This window comes from Mus musculus, chromosome 11, assembly GCF_000001635.26.
Source record: "Mus musculus strain C57BL/6J chromosome 11, GRCm38.p6 C57BL/6J".
NCBI lineage: Eukaryota > Metazoa > Chordata > Mammalia > Rodentia > Muridae > Mus > Mus musculus.
This window is the reverse complement of record NC_000077.6, coordinates 36,010,516-36,026,620: the sequence shown is the minus strand read 5'-3', so window position 1 is coordinate 36,026,620 and position 16,105 is coordinate 36,010,516. Positions and strand designations below refer to the sequence as shown.

The window sequence follows — 16,105 nt, the reverse complement described above, 5'->3', positions numbered from 1 at the left end:
CTGAGACCTTAAAAGGCTGCCCTGGCCCTCTAGTCACTGGGCAGGTCCTTTCATCTGTTCTGCCCTTTGTTGAGCTGGAGTCTTGCTTTCCCACCAAAACGTTAAGTGGCTAATTTGCAGGGGCTGGGAAATGGCTCAGTGGGTAAAATGCTTGTCTCTTCCATGTAAATGCCCAGAATTGGGCTTGGTGGTGCACACTTGTAATCCCCCTGCCAGGGAGTGAGGATGGAGACAGGAAACCCTTGGAAGCTGGCTGGCCAGCAAGCTTAGACAAAAGGATAGATTTAGGTTCAGTGAGAGACCCTATCTCTAAAAGTAAAGTGGTAGGTACCACATATGGTGGTGCATGCCTTTAGTCCAAGTCCTTGTAAGGCAGACACAGATCTCTGTGAGTTTGAAGCCAGCCTGGTCTATATAGCAAGTTCCAGGCTAGCCAGGATTGCATAGTGAAACTCTTTCTCAAAGATAGATAGATGGATAGATAGATAGATAGAGTTGTGGGGAGCAATTAAAGAAGACAGCTATCATCAACCTCTGGCCTCCACACACATGCACAGTGACATGCATACACACAAGTGCACATATGTATGCACACATGCACAATCCCGCATATGCATAGCTCACATACAGAGCAGTTAGCCTGCAGAAAGAGCCCTCACTCAATGCTGTTCTTACTCTGACATAGTGCCCTGGAATGGCTGTCAGGGAGGCAGGAGTCTTCCAGCTGCCTCTTGCTGGGTCTGTTCCTCTGTGAAGAGTCACTGATTCTAGGGCATTTCATCTTGCATTGGTCTCTCAAAGGAAGAAGTGCTTTCAGATTTTATCAAAGGCAATAAAAACAGCATTTACACCTCTCTCCAGTGTGGCCAGTGGCAAGTCACAAGTGGCAAGTGTCTAAACAGAGTTGTATTGAACATGGGGACAAACCCCATGCTTTCTGCCAGTTCTCCAGGCCCTCTACACTCACTACAGGCAAAGCTATATCAACTTTGGGGTGGGAACACAGATGTAGGTTCTCAGATCCTGCCTAGGTCCACTGAGTCAGTATGCCTTTTCACAAGATCCCCATTAAAGGTAAGGTCTGCCCTTGGCTACCACCATGAACCATGGGTACCATACAAGCCATATGAGTCTTTGGTCTTAAGGTATGACCTCACACAGTCAAGGATTTATACGGTAAATCCTTGTGCTTGGGAGGCAGATGGATGTAGGTGGATCTATGTGGATTGTAGGCCAGCCTGGTCTACATAGTGTGTTCCAAGGCAGACAAGGCTACATGGTGTATAACTCTGTCTCAAAAGAAAGAAAGAAAGAAAGAAAGAAAGAAAGAAAGAAAGAAAGAAAGAAAGAAAGAAAGAAAGAGAGAGAGAGAGAGAGAGAGAGAGAGAGAGAGAGAGAGAGAGAGAGGAGGGAGGGAGGGAGGGAGGGAGGGAGGGAGGGAGGGAGGGAGGGAGGAAGGAAGGAAGGAAGGAAGGAAGGAAGGAAGGAAGGAAGGAAGGAAGGAAGGAAGGAAGGAAGGAAGGAAGGAAGGAAGGGAGGAAGGAAAGTGCAGGGAAAGGGAAGGGAAGTGGCAGGAATTTTAAAAAAAGAAAAGAAATGGGGGGGGTCCTCCACTCTCCATGGCTTTTGAAATGGGGTTAACTCTATTATTTGGGTGCTTGGTCAGAAAGAGCCAACTCATCTGTCCCTGTTTCCTTCCCAGTCCATGGTCCTTCTGCTACAGAGCCAACGTCAGTACATATTTGAATATGACTCCTCCGATCGCCTCCACGCAGTCACTATGCCCAGTGTCGCCCGGCACAGCATGTCCACGCACACCTCCATTGGTTACATCCGAAACATTTACAACCCACCCGAAAGCAATGCATCAGTCATCTTTGACTACAGTGATGACGGCCGCATCCTAAAGACATCTTTCTTGGGCACTGGGCGCCAGGTGTTCTACAAGTATGGAAAACTCTCCAAGTTATCAGAGATAGTCTACGACAGCACAGCCGTCACCTTTGGGTATGACGAGACCACCGGTGTCCTGAAGATGGTCAATCTCCAAAGTGGGGGTTTCTCCTGTACCATCAGGTACCGAAAGGTTGGGCCCCTTGTGGACAAGCAGATTTACAGGTTCTCTGAGGAAGGAATGATCAACGCCAGGTTTGATTATACCTATCACGACAATAGCTTCCGCATTGCCAGCATCAAACCCGTCATTAGCGAGACTCCCCTTCCTGTTGACCTCTACCGCTATGATGAGATTTCCGGCAAGGTGGAACACTTCGGCAAGTTTGGGGTCATCTACTACGACATCAACCAGATCATCACCACTGCCGTCATGACGCTTAGCAAGCACTTTGACACCCATGGGCGCATCAAGGAAGTGCAATATGAGATGTTCCGGTCCCTCATGTACTGGATGACTGTGCAATATGACAGTATGGGTAGGGTCATCAAGAGGGAACTGAAACTAGGGCCCTATGCCAACACCACAAAGTACACCTATGACTATGACGGGGACGGCCAGCTCCAGAGTGTGGCCGTCAATGACCGGCCTACCTGGCGCTATAGCTATGACCTCAATGGGAACCTGCACCTTCTAAACCCAGGAAACAGTGCTCGCCTCATGCCCTTACGCTATGACCTCCGTGACCGGATAACCAGGCTAGGGGACGTGCAGTACAAAATCGATGACGATGGCTATTTGTGCCAGAGAGGGTCAGACATCTTTGAATACAACTCCAAGGGCCTTCTGACAAGAGCATACAACAAGGCCAGCGGATGGAGCGTGCAGTACCGCTATGACGGAGTGGGCCGCCGGGCTTCCTACAAGACCAACCTGGGCCACCACCTACAGTACTTCTACTCCGACCTCCACAACCCCACACGTATCACCCATGTTTACAACCACTCCAACTCTGAGATCACCTCGCTCTACTATGACCTCCAGGGCCACCTATTTGCCATGGAGAGCAGTAGTGGTGAAGAATACTATGTCGCCTCAGACAACACGGGGACCCCTCTGGCTGTGTTCAGTATCAATGGCCTCATGATCAAGCAACTGCAGTACACAGCCTATGGGGAGATCTACTATGACTCCAATCCAGACTTCCAGATGGTCATTGGCTTCCACGGAGGCCTCTATGACCCCCTCACCAAGCTCGTCCACTTTACTCAACGTGATTATGACGTGCTGGCAGGACGGTGGACGTCCCCCGACTACACCATGTGGAGGAACGTGGGCAAGGAGCCAGCCCCCTTCAACCTGTACATGTTCAAGAACAACAATCCTCTGAGCAATGAGCTGGACTTAAAGAACTACGTGACAGGTGAGACTCTGCTGCCCGGGTAAGGCGGTAACTTCTGGTGAGGTGGCTGTTCTGGGAACCTGCTGGGCATCTAGAGAAAGGTCTCTCGCTTTACAGTAGAACTCTAGGGCTGGAAACCCAGGGCACGGAGAGATTGTGTCCAGAAAGGTGGAGGAACAGTGAAGCAGGTATTCTGGGACATTTCCTGACCACTTCACATCTGATCCATTGAAATGATTTTGCTGAGAGCCCCTCCTACTCCAACAGGAGTCAGCTAACAGAGAGGCCTATATCAGAAGTATATAGCTCAGATTCTCTCCGTTAATAAACCAAAAGGCCTAGGGCTAGCAGCCCAGTCTCTCTCATGGAGGATAGTGTGCAGTAAATGACCTTCATTCTAGGTAAAGACCTGGCCTGACTTCTCCCTGTGGCATTAGAGTTATCATTAATAGGAAAGCAATGAGCTGGTAGGTAGCTGGTGCCAAACCCCTGTTCTAGACCTCCAGAGGTTTCTCTGGTGAGATGCGTATACAGAGATTTAGCAGTGGGACAGAATGAAGGATGTCATTGCACAGGAGTGCATGGAATGGTGGGTGCTATGGAGATAAATACAGGGCGAGGGTTAGCTGCTCAGTTATGTATTCAGAAAGTTTCCATATAGTTACACCCTGTGAGATTCTTAGGATACAATGCTGGGTACACCAAACACTTTTCTCTCAAGTAAGTGTATATAATGTGTGTGTGTGTGTGTGTGTGTGTGTGTGTGTGTGTGTGTGTGTGTGTGTGTGTGTTAGAGAGAGAGCATGTGCACATGTGTTTGTGTCTGTATGAGTGGGTGTGTATGTTGATTCATATTTGAAAGATATGGCACAATACAGAAGGGCCCGTGTCAAACTGAACATGAGGAAGGAAAGTGACCTACCCTAACTCAAGGTTGAAAGAAGTCTATGAACAAAAGTCAGGACACAAGAAGCTTGCAGATCCAAGTATAAGAAGGCTCAGTCAGGGAAAGGTGATCCACGTCACAGAATAAGCAAGAAATTGGTGAAATAAAGGTCCCTGCCCGCTCCTCTATCCATCCATCCCTCCCTCCATCCATCCCTCCATCCATCCATCCATCCATCCCTCTATCCATCCATCCATCCATCCCTCCATCCATCCATCCATCCACCCATTCAGAAAAGGTGCTGATGTATTTTAGGTATAGTAGACATAAGACAGTTAGGAACAAGGCAAAGTGCTTGTCCTTTAAAAAAAATAGACAAAGAAATCAGGATGTGTGGATGGTTATAGGCAAATCAGGTCTAATGTCCAGCAAGCAGGCAAGGGTGATATCATCTGGCCATGAATTCTATAGAAGAAGAATAAAGGAAACCCAAGACTAGGGCTCCCCAAGTTCCAAGAGACCCACACCACATTTCTTAATTATAACCATAGAGGCACCCACTCTCAAGTGATCCTTTGCCCATCCCTCGAAATGGGCAAAGAGGCCACAGCTGCCTGGAACAACAGGGCTGCCTTGGTGTGTCACAAGACAGTGATTGCCTTCCAGGGTCAACTGAGTTTGTGCAATAAATATGTTGCTGACCACACTCACACCTTTAGGAATTGAAACTGGTGCCTGCATCCAAGCAAAGCAGCAGGAACCTTTTGTTCCCAAAAGCTATGGTTGAGTTGGTCCCTCCTGGTGTTTCACCAGGAGCCTCTGCCTGCTCTGATGCCAGCCAAACCCTCCTCTCTTCCCCTGCCCATTTGTGTAGAGACCTTTGTGTGGTGGAAGAGAGAGGAGAAGCATATTTGAGAAGAAGCAGCCCAGCAAAGGTGGAGACAAAGTATATCTGTCTTAGCTTGGGAAATGAAGGGACAAACATGCTTCACAAATTCACAAATATACCCCCATACAAATAGGCTTTACACAGCCTTGCTTAGCACTGAACTTCTTAGACACTAATCAGCCAGAAGTGAATGAAGAGAAGCCCACAGAAGTTGCTGCATAGATACCTGCCAAGGCTCAAATGAAACCATTCACAGACTCGCCCAGACCCTCAGCTATATTCCTACTTCCCTGGGGGGAAAAAAAGAAAAATGAGATTATCAGGGTTTTCTAAATAGCAAGATGGCTTTCCTAATCTCTGGGCTTCATGGAGGCTGGATAAGTGGGAATCCAATCAATTTGAACGAAGTCCAGCCAAATTGAATCCAGAAACCATTAGAGAGGGTCTAAAATAAAGGGCGGGTTCACAAATGCTGCAGCAGCAGCCGAGAAGAGGAGCCAGGAGCCAGCTGGGAGAGCAGCCAGGCCAGGCAGGGCCACACCTGCAGCCACCTGCTCCCACCAGCAGCAGCCACCTGCAGCCACCAGCAACAGCCACCAGCTTCTACCAGCAGACCCTTAGAGACCGGGCTCAGCAGAGACCAGCAGATCCTTCTCCACAGTTCTAACACAGTCTCGCCTATATGCCCTGTCTAAATCAGCCTTAATTTGCCACATAGGAGACTCGAAGAGTAGTTGGACCTGCTATTCACAACTTAAGGAAAAGAGGCAATTAAGATGTGGTCAGAAGAAACTCAAAGAATAGATCCTCTCTCTCTAGAACCCAGTGGAACAGTGCTTTTTGGAAACAGCTTTCTGATAGAAGGTGGCTGCTCCCGGGGTAGGCAAAACCTCCATGTTTGCTGAAGAGCACTAAGGCAAAGATCAGTCCACAAGGAGCTGCTCACGAGGTCTTGGACACAGTGGACCTATGTCCAGCCCAAGTGCCACCTGGTCCTCTGCCACGTCCTGATGTCAGAATCTAAGTACATCCCCCAAACACCAGTTCTAACTAGAGTGAGTGGCAGCGGAGTAGAGACACACTGGCATACTGTTCAGGGAATATGGGAGAAGCCTCCAGATGCACCTTGAAGTTAATCCAGACAGAGCTTTATCAGATGTGTCGCTTTAGGGAAGCATAGGCCCACAACATCGGAGTTAAATGAACCATCTAGAAGGAACATGGTGAGCCATGTTCCCTCTTACCCTTTCTCCCTGAAGAGCCTTGGATACACAAGGTGAGGGCATGCTGCAGTTAAGTGGGATTGTGTATGTAATCTCTCTGAGGAGAGCCACACCCATTTCACACCACCTCCTTTGCATATTTATACTTAACGCTTGAAGGTGCTGTGACACTTTTCAGGAAGTATACTGTAGGTGGCAGCAGCAGTGGCTGTGAAGAATATGAGAAGAGGAGGGATAACTGTTAGGACTGGCTATGCTGCCAGCACTTGCTTTGTGGTCTGTCTTTAGACAGACCATTTGTTCAGGGAACCTGTCTTTCAACACACCTGCCACTTCAAAGGGACTCATAGGACCTGCACTGACCCTGGTGGGACCAGGATATGATGTATGTCTTGAACAGAGGTGGAAGGTTTACATGAGAATCAAAGTATGTCAGAAACTTCAGAGCAGAACCTGTGTGGAAGGGAACACTTGTAATGACAGCAGAGCAGGGGAGGGAAGGAGAAAGGAAGGAAGGAAGGAAGGAAGGAAGGAAGGAAGGAAGGAGGGAGGGAGGGAGGGAGGGAGGGAGGGAGGGAGGGAGGGAGGGAGGGAGGGAGGGAGGGAGAAAGAGAAAGAGAGAAAGAGAGAGAGAAAGAGAGAGAGAAAGAGAGAGAGAAAGAGAGAAAGAAAGAGAGAAAGAAAGAGAGAAAGAGAAAGAGAGAAAGAAAGAAAGAAAGAAAGAAAGAAAGAAAGAAAGAAAGAAAGAAAGAAAGAAAGAAAGAAAGAAAGAAAGAAAGAAAGAGAGGGAGAAAGGAGGGAGGGAGAGAGAAAGGGAGAAAGGATAGATGGAAGGAAGGGAAGAAAGGATGGAAGGATGGGAGGGAGGGCAGAAAGATGGAAAGGAAGGGAGGGAGGGAAGGAAAGAAAAGAATGGAGGAAGAGAGGGAAGGAAGGGAGAAAGGGAAGGGAAGGATGAAATGAAGGAAAGGGAGGATAGAAGGATAGGAAGGAGGGAAGAAGGAAGGGAAGAAAGGGAGAAAAGAGAGAAGGGATGAAAGGAAAAGAGAAAGGAAAGAAGGAAAGGAGGTAGAGAAGGAAGGATGGAAGGATGAGAGGGAGGGAGGAAGGGAGGGAAGAATGAAGGAAAGGAAGAAAGAAGGAAAGGAAGGGAGAAAAGGGAAGAAGGGAGGGAAGGAGGAAGGAAAGAATAAGGGAGAGAGGGAGGGAGGGAAGAAGGAAGGAAGGAAGGAAGGAAGGAAGGAAGGAAGGAAGGAAGGAAGGAAGGAAGGAAGGAAGGGAGGGAGGGAGGGAGGGAGGGAGGGAGGGAGCGAGGGAGGGAGCAAGGGAGGGAGGGAGGAAATTAAGGAAGGATGGGTGAAGGAACCTTAGAAAACAAAAATAAGAGAGAGGAAGATAAGGAAAGGGTTTGGCAAAGAAAAGAAACAGATGATAAGGAGGTGACCTGATAATCCCTACTCACAGGTGTGCTCTTAAAAACCCCTAGTCTTGGACAGGGAGAAAGTTCAGTGGGTTAGAGCTTGCTGACAAACCTAATGACTCAGACCAATATAGTACAAGGAGAAAACCAACCACCTCAAGTTGTCCTCTGACATACACTAGACTGTGGCGAGCACTCCCCATCCCCAAATAAGTACATGCGATTTAAAATACCTTTCTGCCCAGAGATGTGCAGAGGTGTCCTCTCACTGAGGAGAACACAGGCTAGGGAGGGAGTTCCTCAAAGGAGAAAGATGATGGCGGGAACAAGGACTTCACATGCTCTTCCTGAGATTCCACACAAGTCCTGTCTGTCTCTGATGAAACCTGGGCAGGTTTATAAGGCACACAGATGAGAGATTCCGTGCCATGAGCACTGTGAAGAACAAGACAATTCTCATGGTCTCTAAGCTCTTTTACATATAGCAACCCTTCTTAAGAAAGCTCATCTTTCAGCCAAGAGAGCAGGTCTCAGGCTCTCTGTAGTGAAGATCTAAATGATGTTTGCAGGGAGCAGGTGCCTTTGTCTCCACTCTCTTAAGTTTCATGGTCTGCTGCCCTGTGTGGCAGCAATAGAGAGTTCCGTGTTTAAATAGATTTCCCAAAGTAAAGAAAAGGGTGGGGCATATTTGATTTTAGAATAGCAAGTAAATACTAGCACAGGTAACATCTGGGTGTGGTAGAAAATAGAAAGTCATGGCAAGTGGCCAGAAATATCCAAAGCGGGAAGCCAGTATCCCGTGCACCGAGCACCTGCCTGTCTGGCCATAGGGTGCTTCTAGAATAAAGGCCAGTCATTTCTGCTTGACAGTAATGTGTTCCCTGTCTATCATCTACCTATCTATCCTTTAGTGTGTGCAGGTATGTGTGGATGTGCACATGTTGTATGCATGTGTGTGTGTATGTACATGTGTATGGAGGCCCAAGATCAATGCGTCTTTGCCTATCTCTCTCCACCTTGTGTTTTGAGACAGAGTCTCTTGCTGAGCCTAGAGCAAGCTCTGGGCTTTGCCTGTGGTTGCCTCCTCGGCTCTAGGGGTCCAGGCATATGTGCCACGTGCAGGACTTTATGTAGATGCTAGGGACCTGAACCGAGGCCCTCGTGCTTATGAAGAAAGCACTTACCAACTGAGCCCTCTCCCCAGCCCCCCAGTGGGCTTTTTAAGACAATTTCAAACCAATATTTATTTTTTAAATTTTTATTATTTTTTATTTTTTATTTTGGTATTTTAAAATATAATGTAATGAGTTTCAGTATGGCATTTCCATACATACTTTTTTCTTATATGCCCCCCAACTATACTACACTGCCCACCCACCAACCATCGTCCCTCTCTTCCCCCCAGTAACCTGCCTTCTGGTTTTATACCATATCCTATTACATGCATGCGCGCGCGCACACACACACACACACCTATACACACACACACACACACACACACACACCTACACACACCTATACACACACACACCTACACACACCTATACACACACACACACCTACACACACACACACATACACACCTACACATACACACACCTACACACACACACATACACACCTACACACACACACACATACACACCTACACACACACACACACACACACACACACACACATATACACCTACACACACACACACACATACACACCTACACACACACACACCTACACACACACACACACATACACACCTACACACACACACACACACATACACACCTACACACACACACCTACACACACACACACATACACACACACACACACATACACACCTACACACACATACACACACACACACATACACACCTACACACACACACACACATACACACCTACACACACACACACACACACACACACACACACACACTTAGGATTTCTTCCTTCGCAGGGTCAATCTTGACTAACACTAGATTCAGAGGCATGGGAGAGCCTTCTCTTTGAAGCAACATGACTATGACTGATCTACTTACGACACATATGTACATGTATACAAGAATAGGATTCCTATAGGACAGAAAACATGGCATTTGTCAGAGTCTAGCTTATTCCACTTAACATAAGAATTTCTATCCACTTTCCTGAAAATGTTGCAATTACACTTTTCTTTACAACTAAAAAAAAAAAAAACATTTTGTAAGCCAAGCACTGGTAGCACACGCCTTTAAGCCCAGTGCTTAGGAGGCACAGGCAGGCAGATCTCTGTGAGCTCAAGACCAGTGTGGTCTACAGATTGAGTTTCAGGACAGCCAGGGCTTCACCGTGAAACCCTGTCTTAAAAAAATAATAATTTTGTGTGAAACCCTGTCTTAAAAAAATAATAATTTTGTGTACAAGCACCACATTTTCTTTATCCATTCACTTGTTAATGGACATCTAGGCTGGTCCCATTCCTTAGCTATTGTGAATGACTTTTTTTTCAGGGTTTTACTATTTATTAGCACTGTGTAACCTAGAACTTATGTATATCAGGCTGAGACCACCTACCTCAGTGTAGCATTTAATCCTAAATGCTAGGATTAAAGAGATCTACCCCGCACCAGGAGGAATAACATTAGTTTTCAGTGATTTATTTATCTTGATTTTATTTGCATTGGTGGTTTGCCTGCATGTATACCTTTAATCCTAGCATTCAGGAGGCAGAGGCAAGAAGATCTCTGTGATTTGTAGACCACCTTGGTCTTCATAGCGGGCTCCAGGATATTCAGGACTACATAGAGAGACCCTATGTAAAAAACAAGTAAATAAATAAATGTTTAAATTCCCTCCCCTTGTAGAGCACACATGCTGAGTGCAGGAAACAGACAACAAAGAATAAATATTTCCCAGGATTCACTGCATGTGAGATAGTGACTACTGATTTAGAGGGAGGCTTGAACACAGTGAAGGGCTCTGAGTTGCTGAGGATGGGTAGGAAGGCGTCTTCGGTATGGCAGGTGGAGTTAGCTTCAGTTACATCTGAAGGAAATAGGAGAATAGAAGAGTCAGAAAACACTTTTAGGAAAAAGCATGCTGAGCAGAGGGACAGGCTGTCATGATGACCCAGAGACAGATGTGCACCTAACATGACGGTGAGTTCATGACTACAGAGAGAGGCCCTGACTCAAAACACCAGAGAAATGTGAAAGAAGACAAAGCAGAGAGGTCATGAGGCGGGTCCTTGGGTCCTTAAAGGCCAGTGACCTTGGCTTTTCCACTGATAAACATCATCCGAGAGCTCTGAGCAAGGAAGTGGCCTTGTGTGCTCTGTGTTTAGGGAATCATCTGGGCTGCTATGCTGTTTAGTGGGGCAAAGACTGGGAGCAGCAAGCTAGTTAGACATCTACAGGACCAGGCAGGATGTGATGGGCCAGGAGGGTAGAAATGACAGACGAGACAAGGAGCTGACACATATCTATATTGTTTTTAAAAGCAGAAGCAAAGAATATAAATAAGCCTTCCCCCCCCCCCAAAAAAAAAATCCGGGCCAAGGTAATTTCAGGAAACAAGGGAACTGAGGACGATTTGTCATGAGACACCTAAGATGTGTGACTTTGCAATGAGAAAAAAGGTTCATTTAATTCCCAGTTTGGAAGGTCAAGAGGAAGATGATAGACAACTGTGTTCCTTTGAGGGAGACCTCACAGCATGGCTGGTGGCAATAGTAGAATCACTTGTGTGACTGTGGGCACATCTCAAAGGACAGAAGGGGGCAGGCTGGAGCCTTCTCTAACAGTCCTCTCAAGGCTTCCAAGGGTGGGTCGGGTGTAGCTGTGCAGGCTCAGTGCTTGCTCAGCACACTTTCATGCTCAGACCACACATACGCCAAATAAGCTGGTGCAGGCCTGGAACCCCAGCACACCTCAGCTACACAATGAATGAAAGGCCAGACTGGGAGACCTGAGAGCCTGTCTTAGGGAAGGGGGGAAAGGAAAAAGAAACAGAACCCAAAGGGCCACAGAAGAACTACCTCACACCCCAATGACCTATGAAAAGGTACCACCAACCTCCCAGTAACACCACCTTGGGGACTTTAATTATAGTGGGTCCTTGACACAAAGCAATACCCATAGCAATAGGTATCCAAACCAAAGTTCACACCTGAAGGTTCGTAGTAGTATTATTTATGATGGTTTTTAAAAAAAAAGTATAAACCAGCCAGTTATCTGTCAACTGATGAATATATAGACAAAATGTGGACTGTTCATACAATGGGACAGTATTCTGTCATAAAACGTAAAAGAGAGAAGAGAGAGAGAGAGAGAGAGAGAGAGAGAGAGAGAGAGAGAGAGAGAGAGAGAGAGAGAGAGCTCTAAGCACTGTTGGCACTTTAATCCCAGCACTTGCTTGGGAGGCAGAGGCAGATGAAAATCTGTGAGTTCAAAGCCATCCTGGTCTACAAAGTGAGTTCTAAGACAACCAGGGCTGTTACAAAGAGAAACCCTGTCTCAAAAAAAAAAAATGTATTCTGTGGTTGAACCACACTGTGGTTTTATATAAATTTATATAAAATGTTCAGAACAGAGGCAGCCCCAAGGCTGAGGGCAGCTTAGGGACTGTGGGACATGGCCATACAGAATGACTGCTAATCCCTATGAGATTTCTTTGTGGGGGTCCAAGTGTCATGAAATTAGGTAGTGACAATGGCTGCCAACATTTTGAATATGCTAGAGACCACTGACTTGGGGGCACCTTAAAATGGTGAGTTTTGTGTTATATAAAATTTACCTCAATGGGTTGGATGTGGGATGAGAAAAGAAAGGAGTTGGGGATGGTGGGCAGAAGAATAGAGATACAATTGTTTCAAAAGAATAGAGAGGCAGGGGGCAGGTCAAGAATTCAGTTTGGGACTGGTCAAAACTGGAAACAGACAAGATGCACAAGTGCTGAGCTTAGAGGAAGGCCAGGCAGGGCTGTACAGTTGTAGTCAGCCTGGAAGCAGCTTCCACCACTCAAGTCTAGATGACTACATAATACAGAAAACTTCTGGCCATGGAGATGCCACCACGGGTAAAGGAGCTTGCCATTCAAGGTTGGTGAGCCCAACCCTGGAACCTAAAATGGTAGATGGAGAAAACCAGTCTGATGTCCTCTGATGCCTTGGCTTGTGTGCTACACCTCCAACATATAATAATAACAATAGTAACTGGGTGAGGTGGATAGTTTCAGACAAGATAAGAAGAGGGTCAGCATGGGGCTTGGAAATGTGGAGATTCTTCCAGACTTGACACATGAGATTTCTGTAGGGGTCAAAGGCCTGGCTCAAAGATATGAGAAGAATAGCAAGCCATGAGCACGGAAGCTTAGTATGAGCTCAGGAGGACCTTGTAAAGCAAATACAAACTGGGCAATAGGAGTGAGAAAGCGCCTGTCTGGAGGAGGACATTTAGCAGCATCTTAGTATGCTGGTACCAGGGGTAAATCCATCAGAAGGGTTAGTGAGTCACTGCTGTGGAATGAGAAAGATTCCTAGAGTGATGACCATGCACACAGTGGGGGACTCAGCATATGCAGCTCACATAATGCAATGGGGGGAAAAAGCAGAGTTCGAGAGTGCAGAGGCTGAGCCACAGTGCTGTGGGCAAATGGGATAGCATTGGAGGAAGCCCTTCTCTGGCTGCCTCGATTTCTGCAGAAAAGCAGGAAATAAGGTTGACTATTGGTGTGTGGGAGGGGAAGAAGATTGTAGATGTTTGGAGAAATGAGCAAACAAGTGTGTGTGTGTGTGTGTGTGTGTGTGTGTGTGTGTGTGTGTGTACAGGAAGGAAAGAAAAAAACCAAATATGGAAGTACATGTCCCTTACTCATGCACTTAGGAGATTGAGGCAGGAGGATCACCACAAGTTCTAGTCCAGCCTGGTCTACATATAAAACATGTCTCAAAAAATAGATGATAGATAGATAGATAGATAGATAGATAGATAGATAGATAGATAGATAGATAGATAGATGATAAATTAGATACATACATACTTACATACAGGCATGCATGCATACATAGGTAGATATACATAGATGCATAGATAGGTAGGTACATGCATGCATGCATACATACACACATACATACATGCATATATACAAACACACATAAATTGATAGAGGATAGTTACAGAGCTAATATAGGAGAATGAATGGATAGCTGAAAGGAAGTCAGGAGAGTTGCAGGCAGCAGGATTTTCAGTGACACCTGCAAGCATGGTGAAGCTGTTTTCTCCACCATTCAGCTGCACAGACACAAAAGTGCAATAGATATCAGCTTGGATTTAATTACTCCTATGATTTCATCAAACAGGCATAAGGAAGTGAAAGCAGACAGCGGATCTTCAAATACACCCTCAAGGAATGAGTCCAGGGGTTGGTCATGGAATGTGTGCTAGGTTAGGAAAGAAAACAAACGAGCAGGAAGTTGAGAGACAGAGATGGATGATGGATGGATGGATGGATGGACGGACAGACGGACGGGTGGGTGGGTGGATGGATGGATGGATGGATGGATGGATGGATGGATGATGGATGGATGGATGATGGATGGATGGATGGATGGATGGGATGGGATGGGATGGATGGATGGCCCTGGGTATTGTGTAATAAGTCAGAGAGCTGAGGCCAGAGGGTTATGTGTATGCAAATGACATAATGGAGGACCAGAATTATAAGTGACAAAGTCTGAAGGTGAGACATGAGAGGAGGGCAAGGCATTAAGGAGCCGAGGTGTTAGAAGGAGCAACCACTCATCTAACAAAATCGCTAAGAACTGGTTCAGAGTCAGAGACAGAGGCAGCACACTTCACAGAATTCAGGTGAGTAGCCCAATGTCAGCCATGGTCCTGAGGCTAAAGCCAGGGCAGGGAGACCAGTGCTCTGTTCGAAGAGGTTTGAATTGTAGCAAGAGGGGAACGAGACTGATAAACTCTAGAGACATGGCAAGCTTTCCTAAAGGCAGATTTGAACTCCAGGGGCCCAGTGGAACTTAAGAAAGACAGAAAGGGAACAGGAAAGAGACAAGCCCAGGATGCGACCGCAGATCTCAGATGCCTTGGTGAATAGAAATAAAGAACGAAATGAGTCCAGTCCTTCTGCATGCCAATCTGATGGTCCTAATGAAAATGGAAGTGCCCTAAGTAAAGGCTTCCTGGGCCATAGTGAAAGGAGATCAGGAGGCCTGTGGGGAGAGCTGTCTTAGAAAACTTGGACCATCCACTAGGTGTCTGAGACATATTTTGTAAGTCCAAATGAAATGCAATGGCTGGGATGTTCACCTGAATAGGGCAGGTCTCTTGATGCCCCTTTGAAGGACAGGAGGTCTAGAAGAATGGGCTCAAGAACTAATCGTCCGTTCATCATGTCCAGCCCTGAAGACTTCCCTCAAAAGCCAACTTCAGTGTGGAGCCTCAGGGCAAATGTCCCATACTGCGATGACAGTAATCACTCATCCCTCCTGGTTGCCTCTACCTTCTGACACACTGCCTGGCCTGTGGTAGCTCATAGGAGGGGCTGGAGAGATTAAGAACCATTAAGAGCATGGGCTGCTCTTCCCGAAGTCCTGAGTTCAATTTCCAGCATCCACGCGATGGCTCACAACCACCTATAACTGTAATCCCATGGGATCCGATGCCCTCTTCTGGTGTGCAGACGTACATGCAGACAAAAACAGCTGTAGATATAAAGTACATAGTAAGTCTTTTTAAAGAAGAGTTCATGTGGCCTTCAAATAAAATATTAGTTGAGTTGTCAATGTACCAGATTGTAGAGTGAGCTCGTTACGTGTTTTCTCCTCCAGTCCTTACATCTATGCAATGAGGTGGAACAATTATAGTCCTAATTCAAAACTGAAGGACCTGAGGCTAACAGGCTAACAGCCAGGCTCACACGGCAGGGAGACTTGAAGTTGAATCTGTCCATTCTACAACTGGCCTTTGTAAATATAACATAATGGTTATCAATGGCTACCTTTCGAGAGACATCTTCCTTGGACACATACAAGGACTCTCTGGGCTGGGTGGCAGAGATGGCTCAACAGTAAAAAGCACATGCTGCATTTGTAGAGGACCCAGGTTTGGTTCCCAGAACTCATGTGGTAGCTCACAACCATCTAAAACTCCAGTTCCAGGGGATCCGATACCCTCCTCTGGCTCCTGGATACATTAGGTAAAACACTTAATGCACATTAGAAAAAAATAAGTTACTTTTCAAAGACTCTCTGGTTCCAGTTCCCAGAGGCTGTCACCAGATACCGCCAGCCTCTTCTCTTAGATCCCACACCTAACCGCCCAGTTATCTTATCCTCTTTGCAAGATCTGCTGCAGCCTCCTACCCCCGTGATTTCAGAAGTCTTTATTTTTCCT

The 16,105-nt window shown here is 46.6% G+C and overlaps 1 protein-coding gene and 1 long non-coding RNA gene across 24 annotated transcripts in view; one reads left to right on the top strand and one right to left on the bottom strand.

Annotated features, from left to right (window-relative positions):
* Gm42072 overlaps nucleotides 1-16,105 on the bottom strand; it is a 32,248-nt gene that overhangs the window by 3,493 nt on the left and 12,650 nt on the right. The window contains exon 2 of one of the 2 annotated variants that reach the window (XR_879798.2): nucleotides 10,203-10,739. The exons of the other annotated variant lie outside the window; for it this stretch is intronic. This is a non-coding gene — a long non-coding RNA (predicted gene, 42072). Of the gene's footprint in view, nucleotides 1-10,202; nucleotides 10,740-16,105 lie in introns of those variants that run through there. 2 annotated transcript variants of the gene reach the window in all.
* Nucleotides 1-16,105, top strand: part of Tenm2 (teneurin transmembrane protein 2) — a 1,230,398-nt gene that overhangs the window by 1,210,433 nt on the left and 3,860 nt on the right. For all 22 annotated transcript variants that reach the window (XM_030245994.1, XM_006533290.3, XM_006533295.4 and 19 more), the window contains one exon: nucleotides 1,703-3,317. In XM_030245994.1, the coding sequence (XP_030101854.1) occupies nucleotides 1,703-3,317 (1,615 nt within the window). The remainder of the gene's footprint in view (nucleotides 1-1,702; nucleotides 3,318-16,105) is intronic.